The following is a 26,464-nucleotide window of genomic DNA, read 5'->3' as shown; positions in this document are numbered from 1 at the left end:
TAATCAGTCATTAATTAATTTGTTATTGAAACCAAGCCTTGTACTCTATATGTTCCCACCATAGTATACTCTTGAAAGGCTGTATGTGCTTGTTCTTTTAGTCTGACCCTGAAAGCTGCGATGTGTTCTCCTGACATTACATAGAAGATATTGTGTGTTTTTACTCACTTTGGTCTCTTGTACTGGAAATCAGGATATAATAATATTAATGTTGCTCTACTGATCACATCAGAATAGAGTATCCTCTCTGAACAAGGTCGTTCCTTCTTTGACTTGAGTAGATATGACTCCCTCCTGCTCCATTGGTCAAATCAGATCATGTATTTGAGATACTGACGATGCCTGCGTTTGGACATGCAGATGGAGGCAGCTAAAAAAACATACCACATGGCCTGCAAGGAGGAGAAGCTGGCTGCCGCCCGAGAGGCCAACGGCAAGACCGAGGCTTCTGTCACACCCGACCAGCAGAAGAAGCTCCACGAGAAAGTGGACAAATGCAAACAGGACATGCTGAAGGTGAGGAGAAGGCTGGGCTCAAGTAATGAGACAAAAGTTTGTTTTCTGGTGTGAGTCAGCAAAAAAACAAACAAAGTCAAGGCAGAAAAGCAAAGTGAAGTTATCTTTCCTGAAATGTAACTATTGGCTCATCGGAACAAACAACAAATTTCACTAAAATATTTGAGCAGAAGTGATTTTTGTTACATTTGTAGGTAGATGTACCACACAGTTTTATTAATATTGTCTTACCCTGCTGATCTAGGCTCTCCTGGCATTGATCAGGCTTTTGACGTATTGTAATACCAATGAACAGTTTAAGATTTTATGTTGTGATAAATGTTTGCAGTGTGAAGGCAAACATTGGCTCTTTTAAATGTGACACAATAGAATTTACAAAGAGACATTTAGTTTTCCTGCGTTCTCTTACTGTCAATCCCTCAAACGCTTTTTTCCCCTCACACTTTTTGTTGAGGGACGAGCATTTGTTGCCCTTAGCTAACGTGCCACGAGCCTGAGATCGAGCATATACATTCCAAAAAAAATCATTTTTCGAAACCCTGTCCTTTGTTTTTCTGTTTTCTGTATCAGGCTAAAGAGAAGTATGAGAAGTCTCTGGAGGAGCTGAACAAGTGCACCCCGCAGTACATGGAGTGCATGGAGCAGGTGTTCGATCAGTGCCAGCAGCATGAAGTCAAGAGGCTGACCTTCCTCAAGGAGGCCCTACTGGACATCAAACGCCACCTTAACCTCACTGAGAACCAAAGGTGAGCGGCTGTTTATGCTATTTATGTCTCTATGGATTATATGACCTCTTTTATGGACTGATTTAGTAAAATACTGCATAAAGGAATACAAAAGATTGAGACGATTTAGGACCCCAGACATATCATATATATATATGCAAACACTAATTCACTACAATATTCACTACTAACAAGATGCATTTTAGCATGCTAGGAGTAGCATACTGGCTGCTTATTCGTCATTATTGAGCATTTATTAGTACCATATTCTGTATGACCAGTTTCTGTTGTATCAGTCAGTGCAGTTTACGTCAAACTGATGTCTCTAAACACAACCAGGAAGGCTTTTCTAATCAGTGTTCAGACTGACTGCACCCATTAATTGATGTTTCAGTCAATGAGGTTCCTGCCAAACTACATATTTCTCACAGTGAATGATTGTCATATTGTCAGCTGATTTAAACCTGTGTGAAACAGTTAACTGAACCTGCAGTGGATGATTAAGGCTCCTTTTCTGTTTAAGGGATTAGGTTGTAGTTTATACTGTTGGTTTTTATTTCAGACCTCTCCTTGATCGCCCCTGAAGGGCTGCTTTCTTAAGAAAACAAACTACAAAGAAGAAGAATCAAAGTAGTTTTGGGCATTAAACACATAAATGATTCCACACTAAATAGATTTTAGTTTTTTAACATTTTACTTACAAGAAGACAATTAAAATTGAATAAATATGATTTATCCTACAAGATTGATTCTTATGTATATTCCACAAAGAAATTAAAGCTCAAATTTACAGAAGTTACACCTGTATGTGTAAGTCACCCGTACTGTATGTGTCTGATTGAAAAAGGGTGCTCAGTTGGTTCCAGATAGATTATTTGGGCTTTAAATTAAACATATGCTAATTAATTATCTTTATATAGTTCTCAAAGATCCCTGAGTTTAACTGCAGAGCAGCGTTTGCGTCACAGGTTTTTAAAATGAAAAATAAAGTCATCTTTTCAGGATGCAGGTCGGAAAATTAAATAACTGAATTTCCTTCTCTGTCAAAACTGAGCTGTACTGTAGCTCTTCAATCCACCACAGCATCTGTTTGGTTTATGTTCCAGCTTTGGGGAAAGCATTTGCATAATTTGGTGCTTTTTTCATTACAAACAGAATGTTTTTTCTAACTGCATTAATATGTCAATCTGTCAGATTGGATTATCCTTTATTTTTGATAAAATGACTAAAATGCAAACATACTCCTACTGTATTTCTCGGTTACACATTGCAGAGATTCTGGGAACCTTGTAGCAACATAAATAAAAATATGTAAAGGATTATTTGTATAATTCAGGCCAAATACTTCAGCTGTTGTGGGTTTCTGCTGCAGCACAAAGCTCAGGGATACACACGAGTCCTGTCCTGACCCAATGTCGGATCTATCTCAGCCCAGAATTGAACTACATTCTGCATTTTGGTGCCAAATTGGCAGCAACCCCAGGTCTCTTCTGGTACTTCCAGTGTCACTATTTGTTCCATTTTTCTCTCCACAGCTATGGCACAATATACAGAGAACTAGAGCGCACCATCCTGGCTGCAAACACGCAAGAAGACCTGAAGTGGTTCAGCAACAACCACGGCCCTGGGATGCATATGAACTGGCCCGCTTTTGAGGTGCAGCATTAAACCTTTGAATAAGTTCAAAAAGAAACCTCTCCTCTTAGTGTGAAACTATTCTTTATTTCTACTCTCATCTCTAGGAATACAACCCAGACCAGGCCAGTGCTCCTCCAAAGAAGAAGAAACCAGACGGAGCCCCACCCACTCCGAGCACAGACCATGTGGCTCCACCTGGTGACCGCAGCAGGTTAGTTCAGGGAATTTGTTGTTTACAAGACATCAGTCACATAAGAGCAGTGGTTCTCAGCCTCCTTGGAGCCTCTGAAATGATTTTATTAAATATGTGCAAATCCAATTTTGAAAACTTCAGAGCTGACAGAGCCACCCCCCAAGCCCCCGCCCCTTAATGTAATTATGTAATTCGATTTTGTGACAACTGTCATCAAAGGTTTGTACACTCCTGTCACCTTGAAATTATTAAAAAATAAGACTGGTTATACTCATTTTTTGTTTTTTAATCCCAATCTTAATGATGAGACAAAACAATTTATGAAGACAAAAAACTGAATTAATACCGAGAATAGAAAGCGGAAAGAAATTACAATCATCATTACATATTGACTACTTTAATATCAAAAAATGACTTCAGAGTTCTGAAGGCAGATTGCTGCTGAAGTTTAGTCAAATGAGCATTTTAGAAGCTTGCTTTCTCGACTGCTTAAAGTAATCCAGTGAGTATCCACAGTAGCAGGATGATATATTTAGGATCAGTGAATGATACCTGACAGTGTCCATGTTCATCATTATCATTAAACATAATTCCCTGTGCAATAGTAAGCCTTACCGATGTGTTTTTAATAGTTTTAAATCTATGGCACAGATGAATAAGCTAAACAAACAGTACTTGTTGCGAGGATAGATTCATTATTGATTTGAGCAATCAGCTACTTTAACAAAAACTTTAAGTAGTTGAGTCTCAATCCATGCTATCTCCATCCTCCAGTGTGAGCAGCTATGAGAAAAACCAAGCCTACTCGACTGAGTGGTCCGATGATGAGCAGCCCGCTTCATACTCTGGCAACGAGAACGGAGGGAACGGAGGGAACGGTAATTCATTCGAAGAGGACTCCAGCACTCCAGGGAAAGGGGTCCGTGTGCGCGCTCTGTACGATTATGATGGACAGGAACAGGACGAGCTCACCTTCAAAGCAGGTAAGAAACAGTGACCAGATGACACAGGATGAATTCATTTGTCTACCATCAGACAGCTAGATTTGTGTTTACTCATTTGTTTTTTAAAGTATGTGAAGGTTTAGCACACTTAAGGCTGTAGTCTACACTTCAGTCGTCACAATGGGGGTGAAAAGTCACCAGATCTGCTCTGATTTGGATCCAAAGCTTCCCTTCCACAATGGTCAATAGTAGTGGTTAGTCCATAATAGCCATGTGGAAAAACAAATTACAGGCCCTCGCCATCAATTAAAGGATGAACAACTTAGGGACGGGCTGAAAAATAACGTCACAGCTGCGCATCTTCGTCTTTGTTCCTCAACTGCACATCCAGATTCTATTTCTTAACAAACAGATGGAGATATGTGGTTTTTAAATGACCTCAGGAGCTTCTGGTAATGATTAAAGTTGGCTTGAATGGATTTTGGTACATGCATGCAAATTCTATAGGTTGTCCTTCAACAGCTTTCGGCTACCAATTAAAGGTGGCATTTGGAGTTTTCCTGCGTAAACAAACAAGGTTTTTATTTACAATCTATAATTACTTCAGAAAATATTTTCTCAGCTGATTTATTAAACATTTTGAAAGCCTTGTTACCTGCAATCGTAGGCGTCTACCTTTCCCTTGCCTTCGGATTGGCTCTTTGGGGCTTTACATAGTGCTTAACTTCTACCTGTGGGTCAGTGGAATAGTGAGGAATCTAGGCAGGAACTGATTTAAGTCTGCTTTGTGTTTGCCCACAAAAAGACAAAGTGTAACACCTCAAAATGTGGTTTCAAGGGCGGCTATTGTTAAATTAATTCTTGGAACACATAAAAAATTGGTGCGCTTTAGAGGTGCTGCTTGGTGGATCTGAATAGAGCCACAAATGATTTAAGTCTTTAGACTATGCTAATATACAGCTATGCTAAAATACAGCTGCTAGCCTAACAGGTATACTATTCTTCTTATTTAACCCTCCCAAAATGTAGTACCTGTCTCTGAGTGGATTATACATGAAAAGTTAAGACTATTACTCCTATGGTTTTTTTGGATCCATATTATCTCTAGGCTCGAGACTCATGACCTTAACAATATCCCAAATCCTTTCCAAAGCACGGTTCCAAAACAGATATTACATCATTTGTTATACAAAAAAAAGATGAAGAGAGCATTTATCCGAAGAAATGTGGAGCATTTTGTACGAGCTATCGTCATTGTCATGTCTCCTTCGCAGGTGACGAGCTGACCAAGACTGAGGACGAAGATGAGCAAGGCTGGTGTAGAGGTCGTTTGGACAGCGGCCAAGAGGGACTGTACCCGGCCAATTATGTCGAGGCGATCTAGTCACATTACTGGACAAGGACGCGCCATTGGAGGCAGCTTGAACTGTCCCGTCCAATCGCACCGCACATAGCCAGAGACTTAAGAGCAACACATCCCTTGCCCAACAGATGCGCTAAGCAGTCTTGCCTAAATAAAAACTTAGTAACCTAAAAGACAATATATCAGTAAAATATATTTTATCCAGCATTTGGGGTGGGTGGACTTACACATTTAAAAACAGGAGCAGCAGTCATACCAGTATATACACACTCAACTATAACATCTGAAGAGTGCAGGAACACATTGCTTCTCTGTGTGGCTCTATTTAAACATATACTGCAGCTTATTTAAACTCGCAGTATACTGCAGTCTGTTCTCTTGTGAAAATGGGAAGATAATATAATCAACTGAACCCATTTGACAAAGACGAGCTTCTTTAACCTGCATTGTGTATATATATGGTGTGATGCCATTTTTGTGTAGCATTTTTAATGCAGTCTGTGGTCAGTCGTCATTCTTACATTGGGAATGCTGTGTAGTGTTAAAAGTACCACGGACAGTATCCTCTACTTTTTCTGTTTGTTTTTTTGTTTTCTTTGTGATTTGGTCCAACCTCTTTTCCAGTGTGTGCAGTGCTATGTGTTTTAACTGTTTCTGAACTTGCATAGCAGCATGTGCTATGCAACAACGTGCATTCCCTGAACCCTGCAGCCTCGCGCAGGCCGCAACTTGATGCAACACTTCCAACTACAAATGCAGAGTTCACTTCTTTAGCATCACAGGCTTCTGCTTTCATGAATGGAAGCTTGATCATGAAGTGATTTTCTGTTAGTTTTGTTTTTGAACATCATTTTTTTTGTTTTTAAGCATCACAACTTCACACCTTTGACAATATCATCTCCATGAAACCCATGGAAAGGATATGGAGTTTGTGCACAAGCTTTCATTCTTGGGTCAGTAATTCAGCTCTCATTTTAAATCCACCACTGCTAACAAGAAACACGAGTGGTACTGTTTTGCTCAGAGCAATGTCTGATTAAGTCATCTTCTGGAGGTTGCCACTGCAGTGTAAAAGGCGGGTTTCGAGCAATTCATGTGTTGGGCAATTTTCTTCCAAAGCAAGGGGGCCAATGGAGGCATGTCAATGCGTTACTGTGCTACAGACATTTGTGTGACGATCGAAGCCTCTTGAACAGGACATGAATGTACTAGTGTTTGGGCCTAAAAGAGGACATGTTGTCTAAACATGCTTCTTCAATGTCATTTAAAGCCCTACCTAGCATTTGGTGGCCCGTTTCTCTGCTGAGCCAAAGAATGACCCAACACCATCATCTATCTGTTTTCTCCTTTTCTCTCCATGCAATAACCTCACATATCACATCTAAAACAGCTTCAGTGAAGATCAACTTGCAGCTGCCTCCCAGTCCACCCAGACTTCCATTTGTCTGCAAACACTGCATGATGACACAGGGAATACATTTGTGACCAGTGGTGCACTACCTGTAAGAAGACTCTTACACTGTGCATTACACGGTTATTTTCAAATCTCTAACTCGCTCCACTTAAACTTCAAGCAGGAATCATCAGATCAATAATCAGATATTGATATAACGCTAAGAGTTGCACCTAAATCTCTGATTAGACCAGATAGATGTTTTTTCTAACATAGTTGTCCTGAAGTTTTTTAAATTTCACTGGACCAACTGCAGTCCGATGTGTTTAGCTCTGTGTCTGGAACAGGATTTGACAGGTTTGGGTCTCACACATGAGGAGAAACACATCACCAGCTCACAAGTTGTGTCTTAGAGTAAAGCTGTCCAGCATAGCAAAAAGGACTCCTATCATCAAACTGTCCCACATTATCAATGCGCATATGCACACACACCCACACATGCATTGAACACAGGTTATACACGACACACAAGGTCAAACACATAATCCACATTACCAGGTTAATATTTTGGGGGGTAAGACATCTTCATCCAGTGTGTATGAGTTGTGTAAATGTATCAGAAAAAAAATGTTTAAAAAAAAAATGCAAGTGATTGACTATTAAGACAAAATGTAGTGTTATACATGTAAATGTGTTTCATTAAAATAACAGCAATGGAAAACATATTAAGTAATAGGTACCATATCGTATGAATTTCATTGCAATGGAATTGTAAGTGTATCATAAAAGCGTGACGTTATCCCACGCTGTCAGATTTGTATATGATGATGTAATTTAAAGATTATATTCTATTGTAACTGTACAACTGTGTTGAGTTGAAAATGAGACCTGACCATGTTGAGGCAGTAAAAAGGTGTATATGTAAATGCTTTTTTTATGTTGATGATCTCTTCCTTATGCACACAGGGGTCAGCAGCTCATGTTGTGGAATCCCCTTTATTAGCGGTCTAGAAGATGTATGTTCATAGTTAGTGATGTACTTTTATCTCCTAACTGGTGTAGTGCCTGTTCATCTTGATGTAACAAGAAGTTCATTTAAATATGCATAAAGATGATTATGATCACAGATAATAATGAAGATAGTGATGAAAGCCCCGACTCAAATTTGTTGTGATGGTGTCAATAAGATATTGGTCTGAAAGGGAAACAAGTTTGTTGAAAAAAAAAATGGAAGTTAGTGTCTGTGTGTTTATTGGATGTCCTGAAATGATATATATTATACTTTAAGTGAAAGGAAAAGTGGTTATTTCTTACTTTATTGTAGATTTGAAAAACAAACCCAAAGACAGAAATGTAAAAAGGACTTTCAATCAATCGGCAGGTTTAAAAATATTCACTTACTTTGGCATTGCTCTGCAATTTCTAAATTTTCCCAAAAAGATTTGAAATGAAAAGTGTTGTTAAAAAGAAGACTCAAAGGAATACTTGGAGATTTGGGGAGTAAAAGAAATTATTTTTTATTTTCTATATGAAAGAGTTTTATGTGATTATTGCCATCACAAATGTCAGTGTAATTGTGTCGCTTAACCAGCAGCCAGTTAGCTTAGCTTGGCACAAAGACTGGAAACAGTCTAGCTGTTTGGAGTAATTAAATGTCCTCCCATTCCTAAACATTGCTTAACAACATTATTAATAGATGAAAATAACACACATTAAACTACATAAGGGTTTTTTGACCTCCTAGAAAATGCAAGGCTAGCTGTTTCCAGCATCTAGGCTAATTTGAGCTAGCCACTGCTAGCTCTACATATTTAAGCTACGTATTTTAGAGTGGTGTCAATCTTCACTTCACCCTCTCAACAAGAAATCAAATTGTACAATTTACATCACTTATTTAAAGCTTCTGTGAGGAACTTTTGGATTGTGTCCCATTGTTGTGCCCCCTGTAGACTCCTTACTGATGAATGTGTTGTGTATGTGCAGTGTTTGTTTTAACCAAAAGCCTCGTCCTGTTTTCTTTTAATAGTCAAATATCACTTATTAAGAAAAAAAAAAAGGGCCGTCCCTGCACTATGTGTAGTGGGCAGATCATCTTATAAGTTATTGGCATTAAAAAAATAGCTTACAATATAGAAACAGTCAATGTTTTTGCTGATGATCATGTTTGCAAAAAGCATCACTAACAATTTTTGTCTGTTTCATACACAACTTAAAATAAGAACTTAAGATGTTCCCGTAGATAAAAGCAGAAATGTTTCCTTTACAAAAACAAAAATAATCACACTAAAATAAAAAATTTCAAAGAAAGGAGTTTGAATGAAATAAAACAAAATGTAGTGTTGAAGAATTTAAAAGTAGAGTGATTCTTTGATAGGCAGGAGCGCATAGTTCAATAGGCAGTCTTTACAAACAGTAAACATTAAAACATTAAATAAAAGCTAACGAGGTTCTGAGTTACTTCTACTGTATGTCCAGCATATCTTTGGTCCCTCTTCAGCTCGTTATCTTTGGATCGTCTGTTTTCTCTTCAAAATACAGGGTTGACAAACTGGTAGACCAGTCTGCGTGATACATCTGGCTTTCTTATGATGCCTTTCTTGTAGTACTGGCGTATGGAGCGACTCAGTTTGTCGTAGTTCATAGCAGGGCGGTTCTTCCTGATGCCCCACAGCCTGGCCACATGAGCTGAGTCCTCAATTTTGAAAATCCCTTTGAACAGAAGAAAAAAACAACACTTCAGAAACTCCAATTCCACTTGTATGATAGGTTTTTTAATTAATGCTAACCGCCAGTAGCCTAGGCTAAAATGGTATCACATGGATATCTAGGCAGGTACAATCATGTTCTCCATCTTGGTTTAGCGCGATTGCATGCTATTGTCGTGAAACTGGTGTTAAACGTCAAGTGCAGTTGAGGTAAATGTGGACGTATTAATTTGGGCTTTATTGTTAAAATATGCTAATTAGCGTTCAACATTTAAAGTGTAGTTAAGGCTAATAGGAATGTTATTAGTTGTGCAGATGTCTCGAACTAAAGTATTGGGGTAAAAAGATGAGATAAAGTTGTCAATTTTAACCTCGATAGTAACCATGTCTACCACGTTTCACTGCAATTTATCCAAATGTTTTCGGCACTTCTCTTAAAACAGCAAATGTTATCTTCATGGTGGTGCTAAAAAAAAGTCACTCAAACATTTGTAGAATGTGTCAACCATGTTTTTGTAATGCTAATCTTATAGTTAATCTTAAAGGTCCGTTTTTAAACTTTTGTTCAGTGAGCAAGCTAGTAAGGGGTAATATTCAGGGAGAGGCCCAGATGTGTTTTTTTAGAGGTAGTTGGAGAATGGCTGTCATTTACTCACTAACTTTTAATTGCTGGTGTAATGTTCTTGAATAGTTTTTACATTTTGCGTAGGTCAATTAGCTTTCTTGACAAGGTTGAATAAGAACATTGATACCATTGATATATGCTAGTTATTAAGCTACAGTCAAGAGTTGGTTAACCTTGGTTGACATAAGACCTGAGAACAAGTTGTACATTCTTGAGGGGTTGTGTGGTGTAGTCATTTTTGGAAAGGCACTGTGACTTCATGAGATGAGTTAAGGCCTGTAAATTAGTATTATGTAATCAGTTATTTAGATAGATAGATAGATAGATAGATAGATAGATAGATAGATAGCTTTATTAATCCCTTGGGAAGGTTCCCTCAGGAAATTATCACTGTTGTATTATCGAATGCCTTTGCTCACAGTTTTTCCATGACTTTCTGTAGTTTTACCTTTCTCCTTGTTGAGCCAGCGGATGCAGCGGCTGTAGTTATGAGGCTTGAGCAGCAACTCTCGGAGGAACTGCCAAAGGTGTATGGGCTGGTTTGGATAGTTACTGATCACTTCTGACCAGGAATCATCATCAGCTGCTGAAATAGGAGAGAATTTCCGAAACCAGCGGTTAAACATTTACTGCTAACCTTGTTTTCTTCTGCATTTTGTTCAGTAAAACAGATGGAAATCTAGGTATAGCCAATAACTTACCAGATTTGTCATCTTCTTTTGGGCAGCGCGCCTTCATTGCTGCAGCTAAATAAACAGACAAAAATAGAAGTTTACCCCACACAGAATACTTCAAGCCAAGTCTTAAATTTCCTCTTAGTCACATTAAATTTGCTTCACAATCAGTGTGAATGTGTGAAAGTGTTGATGCCATTAAGGTTCATTAGACAGTGTTTCTCTTGTTCTTACTTGATCTCCAGATGTCCAGATGTGCATACAGCATGTCCCCAAACTGTGAGGAGCGTAGTCTGAAGTCTGCTTCTGTCATGTAGCACAGCTCCCTCCCAGTAAGCTCCTGAAACATGATGCTGACCTGTGGCAGCCTGTACAAGTGCTCGGTCCAGAGTAGCCACTTTTGAACATGTACACAGCTCCAGTCCAACGGGTCTAAAATGGAAAACACAGAGAAGCCACATCTCAACTCACTTTCATTTTGGATCCAGTGTTTCTGGAACATAATCTTTACTATGGACAAATTTGGATTTCCCGGCTTCTGTTGCAAGGTTAAGCTTTTTAAAGTACAATACTTCACTCTGTAAGATTAAATGAAGGAACAAAATGAGTTTGACAAGCTGTGCAAGCTGTTAAACTGATATCAATCTGAACAAGGATATGTGATTCAATCTTATTTAACTGTTTGACCTTTATATATCTATTAGGCCTATATTAACAAAGAAGAACAAATATTCAGGCTTTATTAAGAGCCCTATATGAAATGTAGGATCTAGGGAGAAAAAGTGCTGCAGTCATTCTGATATTTTCTTTAAAAAAAACTCTCCCTACAGTCTGTAATCAAAATAAAGTCAAACTTAATGACTGACTTCCTCATTTACACTTTGAAATAAGATGCAACAAGTATTATGAGCCACTAAGAATGTGTCTCCTACTTTGGACTCAGGTAAGAAGCCTGCAGTAACAAAGCAGACATTCTCGCACACAGTGTCTTTATGATTTCACGGCTCCAGAATCAGGTGTCAAAGAGAAGATGAGCTTTCAACAGAAGTGTTTGCACAAGGAAGGCAGGGCCCTCGATGCTCACCGGTTATCAGTTGTGCCACTGTGTGGATGTTGACATAAGAGCAAACAAATAAATGATCGCTTTTTAAGTTTCAGGTTTAAGGTTTTTCAGACTTCTGCCAACGCTTTTTTTTGCCACAGGTTTTCTTTTTTATTGTCTGTTTTTTTTTCCTGTTTTTTTTCTACCTGGTGCGATGTTGAGAAGTTTGCATGCCGTGTCGACATCCTTCAGCACTTCTCCCACCACCATGGTCTGGACCTGCTCCAGGCAGCGCTCTTCCACCTGGCCCTCCATCTCAGAGGGGGGTCCCGGGACCTCGCTGGGCTTGGCTGAGTTCATCTCCGGAGACCTGGATGGAGGAGCAGTAACAGAAGCAGGGGCTTCTGTCATTTTCAGGATCCAAGGGTTTTCCTCCATATATAATCTGTCACAGTAGGGGAGGTAGACCCCTGGCAAGCTGAGCTCAGGAAGCCCCAACAAGCTGCGTGGGGGTTTGATGTCCTCCCCGTCATCCAGCCATGCCGTCCTGGTTTCAGTGTGTGGGTGGCTGATGTAAAGAGGTGAGTGTGAGGTGAAGCCTGTGTGTTCACAGCCTGGACTCCCCATGCTCAAGTTGGTTTCACGCTGCAAGAAGAAAGCAATACATCAAGTCATCACAGCCTGCATGACATTTTCAGCAGAGGTATGACTGAACCAATACCCAAATGCCCAATATTTAAACAGTAAGCTATCCCAAAGTAAACTTGACATTTGTTCCATGGTATTTACTTTGCTGGGACTTACTTTGAAATAAGGAATCCATCAACTGGAGCCTTTGTCACTGTGATGTTTATCGAAACCATTGTTTGTCTTTCAATTACTTGTAATGTCACTTCAAACTAAAACTATTTGCAAATCTTTAAGAATAAATTTGGGGTTCAGCCTGGGTGAAACTCGAACCTTAACTACCATTATTGTTTCAGCATGTTTTAACAACATCAGAAGGCAAACTACTCCACCTTTTTCTTCAACACGGATAAAGCAAGGAAGACTGAGGTACAAACGAAAGTGTTTGTCAGTGAAGATTTTCTTTTAAACACAAGTGAGCAGGGTAAAAAGGTTTGATCACAATGCAACACAGGGCCTTTTAAAGCATCTCATTTGTCTTTAAAAAGAGGGATCACAAGAAATAGAAAGAAAGTTTGATAAAGTAAGATATAAGGATGGGGACAACTTTGATACGTGGATAAATAAGAAGTACAGGGGGAGAGTATTTATCATGACATAAGAGCTCACCAGGCTATGGGGCTTTCTGTGCGTATTTCATTTGACTAAATACTTCACCTGTATTCAATATGAAGGCCTAAAAACTGGTATGAATCTATTTAATAAAAAACATTGTTTCATCAGGTTAGCCCGCTTTATGTCCGCTGATTCTCTGAGCGCTGCAGCTGACAGTATGAGAGTGTGAGGATTTGTACAAATAACTATGAGAAGAAGATCAGTGTGATCACCGCCCTTTAAACATTTCCAAAACAAAGACACATGGTGCAAGCTGTTTCGAGAAGTAACAGGGCAAAAACTGGACTCCAGCAATATAACCAATAAGTGAGACAGTTGTGTTTGCAACTTTCCTGCTCTGAGAAGGATCTTTACACATGTCCACATTCTGAAAGAAAACACTCCTGTGGCTGTCTAGTCTGGGCACATGGTCCAGGTCTCTCCTATTATTTCCACGCCCCCCAGGAGTTAGCAGTTTAAATGCTGAGCAGCAGTAATAAAAAAAAAAACTTGCTCTTCTAGATGATCTCCTTCCTTAGGACTAATGTCTTCTCTGCGTGTGTGATCTCTTCTGCTCAAGTGAAAGCAGCATGCTCATGTAAATATGTCTTGTGCCTCTAGACTTGTTGTTAACACCTTGTTAGATAGCAACTACTCTGATATGAGAAGAATTTTGGAGCTATGAAAAGCTACAGTCCTTTATCGCTGCCTTTTTTCTTCCATTCTTTGGACAAAAGTACATTTATTTGATATTTTGATATATAGTGATATAATTCACTTATTATAGTAATATCACATCAGTGTATGCGACAGTGAGTGAAAAATAATCATAGAGATCATGACAGTTTCAGATAGCGCTGGATAACAACTTAACAACTTTGTTTTAGAGTCCAATCCCGAAGCAGCTTTTTCTTGTCTCAGCTAGTTTTCATTGATTTTCCATAATTTAGCCTTAAGAATACACAACAGCAAACACTTCAATACATAGGCCGAAAAAACAGAACAGGTGACAATCTATATACACACAATGCTACATGCAAATGATCATAAAACTCAATGACAGGATCCAGAGTCATTCATTGAATATTCTCGCTTTGCAAACTTCCTCCACATTGTGTTCCCCCTAACTGTCAGAACGAGGTATTACACCAAGGCACCGCCAACACATTACCACTTTCACTCATGTACAGTACCTGATACTGCTTCCTCTACTGGTAAGTGACTTTTTAAAAGCCTTAGTAGCAGGTATAATATTTTGTTAGCAGTAACAGCAGTATAGCATGCTCACTGCACCTTAATCTGTATATTATAATCCTAAGAATACACTTATATTTATAGCATTTATTTATATTTATAGCATCCCATTAATCCAGCCATCCATATATACCTAATAATTCACTTTTTTTAGTCTACATCTGTAAATTTTGTAATTACTGTACATAGCACAGACTCTTAAACTTTCTGCTTATTTGCACTTCTGGTGAGATGCCAAACCTCATTTCGTTACTCTATACTTGTATATGTGTAATGACAATAAAGTTGAATCTCATCTCATCTCATCTCATAGGAACTCTGATAGCCTGTAGAAGTTTAGTGACAGAGGCCTCTGCAGTCTTACCTTGTCAGTTCACAATGCTGATGCTCCCCCTCCTCAACTGTTCCTCTGTCTCAGTTGGTGCTGACAAATGTCAGGGGTCTTCTTTAACTGGGCTGCCCTCAGGTGAGGAGGATGTGTTTGTAGTTTGTGTCTCCAACTGGAACTCGGATCTGGGTCACTTCTGTCCACTCTGAGATGACTTGCTTTACTCGTGGTCCGAGCAGCAAAGACTATAACTTATTTGACTAGCAGTGCCTTTATGACTTATCAATTCTGAGAGACAGGGTGTGTCTCTAATGTAGGAGGCTGTTCTAAGCGCCTACTTAAGAATGACTTGGGGCAGTATCCATATAGAGAGCTCCTTAAGTAAACAAAGCAGGTGAGTCTTAACAGCCCTGAGGGGTGAAGCTGTGAGTTTTAACTTTATACAATTGTCTCAAGAATTGCAGCTTCTACAGGTGATATTCAGATTCTGTTTGTAGTACTAATCTACAGTATGAAATGTTTCCTCACTTCAGAAAATGTTGAGTTTAACTTAAACAAGCCAGTTACTAAAAAAAAAAAAACACTCACTGTTATGTCATGTTGGATCATAGTTTGAGTATAAGCAGCTTGCTCGTCAAGTTTGACTGAATTTCTAAGGGAGAAAATGCTTCCAAATATCTTTAATAAGCTGTCACAGCTGAGCCTGTAGAAGACATGATCTATAAAACCTAAATGATTCGATTGAAAGGAACACACTGGGGCTAACTTTACTTGCTAATATCTCCACATGTGATTGTTTTCAGCTTGAACTTGCCACAAATGCTGGCTTTGTAAGGATATGTGGGGATCTCTGGAGGACACATGAAATATCTATAAATCATCCACGGGAAAAAGATGAGAGATAAGGGTTGAGTTGCTCTGAAAGGTCAAGAAACTATAAATGGAAAAGTTGAAGAACTGGTACACAGAGCGAGTACAGGAGTCAAAGAGAGGGAAAAGAAAGCAAGAGTGTGTAAATGTTTGCTTAAACCTAACAGTAATGTTTGTGCGGTTGTGTTGAAATATTCTAAAGAGCTCCCTGCTGCCTCTGAATCACCCACACAAACACGTCTTCTTCAAGGCCTTTTTTTTTTTATAGACTTACAACTGAACAGGTCGAACATTTCCACAAAATGAGCATCAGAGGCGAGGAACTGCTGCTAGAAGAAGATGAAAAAAAACCAGCAACTACTTTGTGTAACTGAAGCTTTTTTAGGCCTTTACAGTGAGTCATTAAGAAGCTAATCTTCACCCACTCTTCTACCTTAATATTGCTCCTGTGCCTGGCTGTGAAACATTCAACATTCAGCCTAAACATGTCAAGTGAGAGTTGCTCCCTCAGGCACTTTGGCTTTGCAGACTGCTGCTGCTGGACAGAGCCGTTGGCAGACACAGAAGGCTCTAGATGACGGGGGCTCCTTAGACCAGTAACGCTCCAGGCTTCTGTGTAATCTCACACCTCTCAAATGATCAAGAACTGGTCATGGTCTGTCTCAAGTTTGAGCTGCAGCTAATTTTACCTTAATAACAAACGTTGCTCTCACTGGCTACTTTTCCAGGGAACCAGAATCTTTGCATTCGTCTTTGCTTTACCGTTGGGGATTTTGTTTGCAGCTCCTAACCTTGTCTTGATTTTTGACCAGAAAAAGACGTCAAGAAGGACACACTTATTGTGCACCAAGCACTGCACATTAATTCTGCAAAATAACGCATTTAAATAAACATCTGTCTTTTCATATGTTTTGTTTTTTTTAAGCCCAGCTATAGTTCTGATACCCTGACCATGCCTCTAAATTCTCCTACTACACAAAATGCAATAAGTCAAAGCGGTTTATGATACAAGTAAAACTACTTCATGTCACTGACCATTACATAATAACTTGAATTTAAAGGCACTGATGACTGAGAAGACTACACATCCCTACATCTTAAGAGTGGTTCAAAATAATAAAAAAAAATAGGATAATTATAACTAAAGGACCAAGTAGCACAAACAATGACACATGTTGAGTTTTCTGTGATAATTTATTAATACAAACATTCATCAAACACACAAGGGGGGAAAAAAAGCTTTCATCTGTTTGCACTTCCTCACTCTCATAAATGTGCTGTTGTATGAGTCCAATGCCAACTGATTCATTCTGCAATCTGGCCGGTGGAAACTTCAGAGGAACTACACTGAGAACAAAACACTTTTTTTGCACTTGATGAATTGACACTGACGGCATAGAGAAACACGCATCATCATCATCATCACCAGCTCGCACAGGAAATGTTAAATGAAACACAATGTAGCCCAGAGATTCACTCCACATGCTGTATCATTTACTGGCTGGTATTGTCAAAGCGAAGTGACCCTGGGGCTAACAGTTAGCGCCTGAATGAAACCGTTATTTACCTGACAAGGTGGTCTAACTCAGAGCCTCAGATAAAATCACAGAGGTGATAAACCCTTCAGGACTTAACTGTACCTGTCGAGGAGTAAAGTACGCACGGGCCTCATCGTGGAGGTCGCATTACTCTTACTCAGTGCATAGATCAGCCAGTTAGTGCAAGTTAATATGCAGTGATGTGATTCAGTCTTTTTCATTTGATCTAAACTTGTGTTGTTGAAGTTTGCATCTTAAATGATCAAATATGATTCAAGGTTGACATGCTGAAGAAGCTCATCAATGATTCATGAGAACATTTGCAGGACTCAAATGTGACAGACAGGAGAAGTCAGAACAATAATGACACCAATAAAAAAATGTTCCTTGAAAATATACAACGTCAAATCTTTGGGAAAATTAATACATTTCCAAATACATTATCCTCTAATACATTCATCGAATACATTCAACTTAATATGATGAAAGTCCAAGACAGCTTTAGGATGACAATTTAGATTTTTAAATATAAAGTTATTACTCTACTGCCGCTCATATGGCATGCAGAAAATGTCTGATGGCATATTGTGCATCAATCCTTTTATTTTGTATGTTTTATTTGAATGAAGGCATGTAAAGAGAAGCAAAATCTTAAATTCTAAAAATGACTGAGTAAATCTCTAACACTTCCTTATACCTTTTATAGTATTCTGCTTATATTTTATTATAACTTCATAGATGTGTTTATTCCAAGTACCAGCAATGACTCTTTTTCATTCATGGGAAGAAACCTCCAGCGACCCACAAGATTTTTTTTAATTTTTTTTGTAGCTTACGTGGTAAACCATTTCATTGTAGTTTGTTTTGTTACTTCCTTTTATAGAATTCAGCTTTAGATAAAATACTTCTTGAATACAGATGTCCAAACATCTAGTTTGTAAGAGTAGTGGTCGACTCCCTCCAGTGGACAAAAATGACATTGTTTCTAAATGTATCTAAATGTGCACACACTCTAACAGCATTAAAAACTATTGCCCTAATTACACAACTCATTGTGTAAAATTGACATCCTTTAAATGACCTTCAGAAATACTTCCTGGGGATTTTTCTGTTCCCTCTTTTTTTCTTTTATAATGAATTCAAAATTAAGATAAAAAGTAAATTATTAAATCTAATCTCATGTTTTTGAAGATGCCCGATTGATGCACAAAGAGTCAGAGCAGAAACCGGAGAATCAGTTGGCAAAATAAATGGCTTTTCCTCCAAAATCTATCTTTCCAGTTGCACACACACATGAACACACAATTTTACAAATACTCACTCCTGTCAATGTTTCATTTGCACTCTGACAACTAAAAAAATCGGAAACAAAGAAAAGAAAAAAGAAAAAAGAAAAAAAGTAGTCACTCAAAGGACTCATAGCACTCAGTTTTAACTTAGCATTCACGCGTGCATACAGTGGCTTGTGGGATGTTGGTTGAGCTGCACGTCAGGAGCGTTGGCCTCTGGTTTATCAGGAAGAGGGAAAAAAAAGTGTGGCTGGACTTTGCATAAAGTGTTTTTGAATCTCCACACTTTCTGTCAGATGGATAAAGCCTCTTCTTTCTCTTATTGGTGTGACAGACTCCAGAGGTATGATTCAGTGCTGCTTCACTGTGACAAGTCCCATGATTTAAGAGTGCCCAAAAGGATAGGGCTCCTGTATACCCTGAAAGAAAAACAAGATAGAAGGGCTGCAACTTCAGTAGGAATATGACTCAAATGAGAAAAAAGACTTAAAAGCATGCAGGTATACCCGGCCTCTGTTAAACAAATTATAAACTGGGAATTATCTGATGATTGGTTTTGTCATTTTTCAAGATAAAATAACACAAATAGAGTTTCAGGTCTACTTCAGTGAAAGTGACCCTGACTATCTTTGGATTCTAGACTATCAGACAAAACAGTGCATTTGAACTTCTAGCCTCTTCCTTGGACTGAAGGGATTTGTTGGAAGTTAATTGTGACAAGTTTGGTAATACTTTTTATACATTACATTTTATATAACACAATCATTGTGTAATAAATGTGACCTCTCAGGGAGCTGGTTTAGTCCGGTAGAGCCTGCGCCCCATGTACTAAGGCTACAGTCCTGGGGTGCCAGATAGCCTAGAGGTTATGTCGCGTGCCCCATGTACAGAACCGACCTCGCCCATTGGTGCCTGTCATCCTGCACTCCCAACATTTCCTGTCTATCATCTGCTTTCTTAAATAATAAAGGCAAAAAAATGCCCCCAAAATGTACGTATATATATGGAAAAAAGGCTACAGTCCTCGTCACACTGGTTGCAGGTTTGGTTCCAAATCCAGACGCTTTTTAGTGCAAGTCATTCCCCTTCTCTCTCCCAATATTTCCTGTCACTCTACATCTGTCCTATCCCATCCCCAAGGCCAAAAGACATTAAAAAAAAACATCCTCTCTATTTGTACTCATGTTTTTTTGAAAGAACAAATAACTCTTAAATTGTCAATGCTAGAAATGAAATTTTCTTCAACTCAACTCTGAATGAGTTTTTTTAAAAAGAGGGAGTACAAGCACCCACTAATGTATCGGTTGCTCTGTAACGTCAGCCCTGAGCAACGTTTTCTGTAGACAGTTACATGGAAATAACTCTTAATATGCTCTAAGGGTACAACCATGTCAGATTAGGTTGGTTCGATCAGTTTTAAGTTGTTTAGGAGACAGAAACAAAGGACAGATGGATAGGGTTTGAGAAGAAATGAAGCCTGACTATGATTCACTTTCTTGGTCCGTGTTCTTTGAAATGTCTTACCTGGTTATAAGAGACTACTGATAAATTGCTTTGTAGACTGTTCGCTACTATATCCACAGAGTTGTGTGAGAGTCCGTTCTGATCCTGCTGCAGCTCGTTGCCCTTTCCCTGCCAATGTTCCTCTGCGACCATGTGACCGCTGGCATCATGGAAGCTGTTGTTATTGCTGTTGGGGCACTTCTCTGGCGAGGCAAAGGGGTTGTAGTCTCCTTCCAGGCTGCGGTGAGGCTGGGTGTTGAACTCGGCTTGAAAAGAGGAAAGCTGCTGTGTGACGCCGAGAAGGCCTCCCACCTCCACACTCAGGATCACCCAAATGACGTCTGTCAAAGAAACAAACGGAATGTCATGAGCACATTCATCTAACCAGGAGAAACTCACTCACATTAAAATTCTATTTTTCAAGAGAGTCCTCTGGTCAAGACAGGACTTTAGCATAGTTAACATATGTATGTGACAAACAATAAATGATTCCTAAAATACATGTAAAGGCCACAATGACAAATACATCAGGAAGAACATGTACAGTCAGATGTTCCTGCTTTCAAGTTATTCCAAATCACCTTAAAAGCATCCAGTAAGACCAGTTTCTTAACTTCCCTGTCTTTTTGTTATTCATTCCAAGTAAAAAGAGCTGCAAACTTAAAAGCCTGTTCCCCCAGTTCAGATCTGACGTTCAGATCTTGTACTCTTCTTCTGACTGATGTTGGTTTGAAAGTACCAAGGAGGGACACCCAAAATACACTTGTTATTAAGAATGCGCCACAGACGCGCCGCTCTGTGCCTGTTTACCAAATACACAGTCAGCCCCCAGAAAAGACCCCCTTGAGGCTGGAGCAGCGTCAGCTTGTGATAGGGTGGATAGTTAATTAAGAACAAGGAGTAAGGGGTTTAAGAATGTTTTGTAAGAAAATAAAAATACTGATTATATTTCAAGTGCACTGTGTACCCTGGGCTTATGTCAGTCAAGAATAGTACATTTAAAAACAAGAATATGTCAGTGCTTTAATCTGCACGTTGACAAGGCAGACCATCCAACGTGCGCATACAGCCGACTGTGATGACTGGGGGCTTCAAAATAAGTGATGAACCTCAGTGCTACCATGATGCACACACAGTGTCAAGAGCATGTAAGCCTTCAGAAGACGAACGCATTTATAAAACATCACCAGAGTCCAGCACAGACACTAAAGTGGCAGCAACCAGTCCCCTTTTTGGACTTGAAAGAAAGGCAATACTACCAATCAAGAAAAAAACAAGGATTTAGATCATTTTAAATTAAGCTAGATCACACACACACACACACACACACACACACACACACACACACACACACACACACACACACACACACACACACACACACACACACACACACACACACACACACACACACACACAAACACAAACACACACACGCGCGCAATTCCTATCTGCAATAAAACCAAAGGGAAATTGAAGGTGTAATGTGGGGAATCATCCAATGAACACCTACATCAAATATTAACGACAAGTATAGATTTTCATTGAGTTAGTCTCTGTTGCTTAATTCCTAAGTAGGAGAGTCTTAAGGAAATTCCTTTTGGGATCCATCATCCAGATGGAACCTGCAGTGGGGCATTCATCAAAGAAATAAATGACTAGCTTCCATTTGTGAGCGCTAATAGAATGACTAGCTAATCTTTGAGTGGATTTAACTGAGATAAATAATGATCTAGCACTTCATCTTCAGAAGAGGGGCCTCACTACTGCTAACCATTGTATTAGCATTGGTGGGTCAATTGTTGAAGCCATTATCCATCAATGACGGCTGACAACAATAGAGCACTATTGAAAGATCTAAATCCCTCTCTGCTTTGCCGTGTTGAATAACCACCACTTTCCGTTTGATGTCATTAAGAATTAAATAAGCACTGTGTATCTTAAACGTCACTTTAAACATGGATTAAGCCTCAAGGCCTTTTTTCAAGTGCCACCTTGAGTTTGTTGGGAATTGATTTAACACGTCTTTCGACAGCAAGCAGGTGATCTCTAACGAACAGAGCGCGGGATACAGATATAGAAGATGTGCTGCAGGGGGGGATGAGAGTGTCTTTGTCAAAGAAACTTACTGTATGTATCAAACTTGGCAGAATTGGCACCAGAGAGAGCACCTTTTGAAACAAGTAGTCCGCCACTCTCTCTCTTCGCTGATGCACAGAAACTATCTGATGACAGCCCTCTGAGTAGTTTCGCCTCGAGTCATTGGTTTAAAGTAATTGGAATATTATTTCATTGGACCACTTATAAATGTATTATTCTCTTGAAAAAATAGGCTATAGAGAGCAAGGATTAAATTCAGACTGTAAAGGATGCATGCTTGCCTTGGTATCACTGTCAAGATTATGATATTTATTATACTGATGTTATACTAAAGGTCCAAATGGAGCAAAACCCACTGCAACATTTCTGCCACAATTTCTTTCCTCCTAAGTCATTGTTCTGTTAACACTTAATTATAGCAATAGTGTGCTTATTTGCTCACCATTATGATAATGCTAATGGCAATAATAACAGTTTGCTCAAGGTTAGTTTAAGAAACATAGGCTAGAGTTTATTACCTATTGTTTACAATAATAAAAATAAATCCTCTATGATAACATTTAACACTAGATATCATCATTTGAAAGTTTGGTCGACGCTGCTGAAGCCTCATTTGCATATTAGCAGTACGATTGACTCTCCTCATTGTCTATTTATTAAATATGCACGTTTACTCTATCATTATCACTGATGTCTACATAATTACACATTTTTATCCACAAATATTAGCTTTAGACAACCATGACCTTAGCACTGCTGAACCTTAGGAGACATGCAACAGAATAATACTCTGAAGCTCAGTGTTTGGGATACAACTACTCATTATTAAAAAGCTGACGAGATAGCTTTCTGCACAAAAGCCTAAAAGCAGAAGAAAATATATATATGTAAAGCAGATTTAAAATCCCATTTTTGTATTTATTTGAGAAGCAGGAACCCCAAATGCTTGGATTTTTTTATCTTGTTGATGTGTTCTTGAACATGAAAAGTTTGTTTGCGGTCCTTACCTCCGTAGTAAAGTCCGGTAGCCGTGCACATTCTCCACTGGCCCTGGTACATGCCCGGAGACACTGGACTCTGCATTTGCACACTAACATCAACCATCTCCTGCGGGTCTAGAGACCGCACCATCACCATGTTTACATGACCAAACTGATCTCCTCCGACATACTTCAGACAAACCCCAGGAGGCCACGACTCTGCACCTGGAAGAGACACAAACAAACGTGGGATTGTAATTATTTCTTAAAGTGTGTGTGTGTGTGTGTGTGTGGGGGGGGTCTTTTATCAGCTCTAGTCCTCTACTTCAGCAGACCTACCTGTGTTCTGTACCCTCCAGGTCTTTGTGAAAGGTGTGTCCGGTGGTACTGATTCACCTTCCCCAATCGTCACATCCTTCACTAGGGACATGCATGGTGCACTGATGTTGGGACTCTCAAAGTCATAGTAGGCTCCGATTGCTGCTTGTAAATTCCTGAGACAGCAGAAGACAGAAATCCAAGTGATCAGTACAGATTCAATTTAGTGTCGTTACATTTTTATATGGTAACCCCTTGATTATAAATGAGTTTGCACAGAAAGTCCCATCCCATTTTCTATCTGTCTTCTACTAACTAGGATGGAGTTTGATCAACTTTTTTTTTTTTAATCAAGATTAAATATAAATTGTTTTCTCTAGCATTACATAACATATGTAGGGTTGTCATGAAATGTGTTATTTCCTCAGCAAGACAGAGGCTGTAGTTATTAAAAGTTTAAAAAATATTGAAAACACATTTAACTCAAATTGTAGAAACCTCAGGATTAACTTTGACAATATCAACAAGAATCATGGTGTTGTTCATGTGTACTAAGTGAGAAATCCCCTACAATGACATAATTTCCCAGTATTTCAGTGGCAAACGTCTGAGATAACTGTAAATCTAGAGAGATACTGCCAATGGGTTTTCCCTGTGACATGCTGTTCATCCATAAACCAGCAGCTTTATTTTTAGAAAGCCAGTTGCAGTGCAGCTATTACACCACGTCACGTGACATTACTACAGGCTGCACTGCCCACAAACGCACACGTCTCTTTAATCTTCCAAAGTCCTGCACTGGCTTAATACTACATATCCGCAGGAAACATATCAGAAGGAAAATGTCCCCGCCCCTTATACCGCTGTTTTCGTCTTGATTCCTTTCTGTGATGCCAGGTCCGCTTGTTATAAGCGACTTTGGGCTTGTTTTTTCTGTAAAGTCGCTTGCTAATATCGTCAGTTGCGGGTTGCAGGTTTTTGGGCTCGTTTTCTAAAGTGCAGATGCTTGTTTGGGCTTGCTTTGCTCCCTGTATGAACCCCTACTGATTCTCTCCAACACACATACACACGCACAACTACATCTGACAGAGCGACAATGCCTGGGAATAAGGGAAATATGGAAAAAAATATAATAAACAGTGGGAGAAAGAGATCTGACCTTAATACAGCATGCTGATGATGCTGGCACCCAAAAGCACAAAAAACTTTTTTCAAATCAAAATAAGACAAGATATATATATATATTGTCTCATTTTGATTTGAAAAATACTATATTGCTCTATACTGCTATCAAGTGGCTTCTCTTTTACACTATGTGGTAGGTTAGGTAACCTGTTCTGGCTTCATTTTATTTATTTGAGGAGCCAGGTCTCTTGTTTTGGGCTTGTTTCCATAGAGCTAGTTGCTTGTTTCTCTCGCGAGATCTGGCAACACTGATTCCTTTTATTTCACAGTCTGTGCCTGATTCGCTGAAGTCGCGTTTAAGAAAAAGAGTCAGTAGGCTTTGTAAAAAATAAAAAATAAATAAAAAATAAAAAAAGTACATTTTGTCCATTCACAGAAAGGCAAACACTCACTACGCTTACACAACTCCTGCGTGAGCTTTGAGCTCTGCAAACTTTACGTGGGGAGGTTACGTCATGAACAGTTGCTGTGGCTGTGGTCAAGGAGAGACCGACATAACGTCACTGTTGGCGATAATGGAGACGTGAGGGTTGTTTTTTAATGTCCTAACATAAAAACTAAAACGAGAAGCACTTATAAAACTACAAGACAGTCGTTATAAACTGTCAGTTCTGTGGTTATCTACACGGTAGTAACTCGTTTACTGTGAAAGTCCTGAACGCACAGCCCAAAGAAACCTCGACAAAGCCTCCCGAGGCAACACTTAAATGAACATATATTTACACAACATTCCTCCTGAGATACAAAACTTGAGGTTTAACTACTGTTTATTAATATTTCGGAGCATGTATTCAGGTGAAACAGTCGCTAAGCTGCCTTCATGCGCCCCTGACAAGACGATCAAAAAAGTCGCAGGCTATTTACGGTGACTCAGCTAACGCTAGTTACGTTACTACAGCGTCGTTACCACGCTAACGTAAACGCTCTCACTCTGAATCACAATAAAGGAGAAACCCATGCTTTTCTAACCGTATAATCGTGTAAAGAGGGTACCGACAGGTGGGGGAAAAAAAGGGCTAGTGTACAGTTTCGCTATCTAAAGCACCGAGAGGAGGCCAAGACGAGTCACCGAGCTCACCAGTTGGTCATGTCCAGAAAGAAGGCGCATCCAGCGGGGTTCAGCTGAAACCCAAGAAGCCTTTGAAATTCCGATATTAAGATGTCTTTGTCTGTTGTACCCATGCAGCTGAATTTCTGCATGAGCTCCTGGTCCAGGTCCAGGTCCATGCCCTCCATCGCGGAATCGCCTGGACAAAAACACAGGGGGGGCTACACTCCTAATTTAGTCCGAGGCCTCGACTTGTCATAACAAACTCAACAACAGGGCCGAGTGCGCATGTCACATGATTGTACTCTGCGCCTCAGCCAATGAGCGTCGGCTTGGTCTGTTCGAGAAACAAAATAAAGCACTTTTTTTTGGAAATATATATATATATATTTTTTTTTTTACAGTCATTTATTATGGAAATATAATATGTTAGTAACTAAAAGTATCATCACCTATTTATTTTCTTACATAGATATAATATAAAATTATAAAAATCTATATCAAATCGATCAATAATCGTTTTAACTTTCACAGGCATGCCCTTTTGACCTTGACATTAGATTATAAATACAATTTCACTCCTCATAAATACTGTATCTGGAATAATAAGGATATGTTATACAATAATAAATCAATGTTTTATCGCTCATGTCATGGTACGACAATGTTATTATGTTGGTTGTGCCAATTGATAAACAAAAGTGTTGTGTTACTGTCATATTCAGAACTTCTTTGGCATTTTAAGATACCAATCACACCTAAAGAATATGCTATTACTATGGATGCAATTCACATTGGTTCGTTTAAGTGTAAAAAAAAAGTTATCTTGTATCTTATAATCGGAAATTATAATATAGATTATAATATATTTAAATTATAAGGCTTGAGCTCTTTAGGAACTATTTTGGGTGGGCTTTATTTTATATGGAAATAGAACAGAATATAATTGCTT

At 39.0% G+C, this 26,464-nt stretch overlaps 3 protein-coding genes across 6 annotated transcripts in view; 1 reads left to right on the top strand and 2 right to left on the bottom strand.

Annotated features, from left to right (window-relative positions):
• The window catches only part of LOC109986037 (protein kinase C and casein kinase substrate in neurons protein 1), a 36,084-nt gene extending 28,170 nt beyond the window's left edge, over positions 1–7,914 (top strand). For all 4 annotated transcript variants that reach the window (XM_020636554.2, XM_020636563.3, XM_020636570.3 and 1 more), the window contains 6 exons: positions 361–516; positions 1,087–1,262; positions 2,777–2,897; positions 2,984–3,090; positions 3,847–4,055; positions 5,291–7,914. In XM_020636554.2, the coding sequence (XP_020492210.1) occupies positions 361–516; positions 1,087–1,262; positions 2,777–2,897; positions 2,984–3,090; positions 3,847–4,055; positions 5,291–5,400 (879 nt within the window). In that variant the 3' untranslated portion in view covers positions 5,401–7,914. The remainder of the gene's footprint in view (positions 1–360; positions 517–1,086; positions 1,263–2,776; positions 2,898–2,983; positions 3,091–3,846; positions 4,056–5,290) is intronic.
• Positions 7,915–8,071: 157 nt separating this feature from the next.
• LOC109985412 (SAM pointed domain-containing Ets transcription factor) lies at positions 8,072–14,950 on the bottom strand. Its single transcript, XM_020635737.3, has 6 exons — positions 14,718–14,950; positions 12,025–12,463; positions 11,011–11,208; positions 10,804–10,848; positions 10,551–10,688; positions 8,072–9,481 (listed from the first exon to the last, which is right to left on the bottom strand). Exons 2-6 carry the CDS (start codon positions 12,443–12,445, stop codon positions 9,300–9,302), a joined length of 984 nt encoding a protein of 327 aa, XP_020491393.2. The 5' UTR covers positions 12,446–12,463; positions 14,718–14,950; the 3' UTR covers positions 8,072–9,299.
• Positions 14,951–16,726: 1,776 nt separating this feature from the next.
• Positions 16,727–25,794, bottom strand: LOC109986825 (inflammation and lipid regulator with UBA-like and NBR1-like domains). The gene is made up of 5 exons (XM_020637656.3): positions 25,543–25,794; positions 23,301–23,455; positions 22,989–23,186; positions 19,903–20,222; positions 16,727–18,797 (listed from the first exon to the last, which is right to left on the bottom strand). Exons 1-5 carry the CDS (start codon positions 25,698–25,700, stop codon positions 18,762–18,764), a joined length of 867 nt encoding a protein of 288 aa, XP_020493312.1. The 5' UTR covers positions 25,701–25,794; the 3' UTR covers positions 16,727–18,761.
• Positions 25,795–26,464: the final 670 nt, after the last annotated feature.

Source organism: Labrus bergylta, chromosome 12 (genome assembly GCF_963930695.1).
Source record: "Labrus bergylta chromosome 12, fLabBer1.1, whole genome shotgun sequence".
NCBI lineage: Eukaryota > Metazoa > Chordata > Actinopteri > Labriformes > Labridae > Labrus > Labrus bergylta.
The sequence above is the reverse complement of the archived record's forward strand: the minus strand, read 5'-3'. Positions and strand labels throughout refer to the sequence as shown.

Bases quoted from the DNA above. Each gene is read 5' to 3' on its own strand.
- LOC109986825 (XM_020637656.3), bottom strand. From the start codon at position 25,700: ATGGAGGGCATGGACCTGGACCTGGACCAGGAGCTCATGCAGAAATTC. The intron at 20,223-22,988 runs GTAAGGACCGCA...TTTCTTTGACAG, and splicing joins TACCGGACTTTACTACGGAG to ACGTCATTTGGGTGATCCTG. The intron at 18,798-19,902 runs GTAAGACATTTC...TTTTTCTTTCAG, and splicing joins CAGTAGTCTCTTATAACCAG to GGTATACAGGAGCCCTATCC.
- LOC109985412 (XM_020635737.3), bottom strand. From the start codon at position 12,445: ATGGGGAGTCCAGGCTGTGAACACACAGGCTTCACCTCACACTCACCT. The intron at 10,849-11,010 runs GTAAGAACAAGA...CTGTTTATTTAG, and splicing joins TCTGGACATCTGGAGATCAA to CTGCAGCAATGAAGGCGCGC. The intron at 10,689-10,803 runs GTAAGTTATTGG...CTCCTATTTCAG, and splicing joins AAAAGAAGATGACAAATCTG to CAGCTGATGATGATTCCTGG.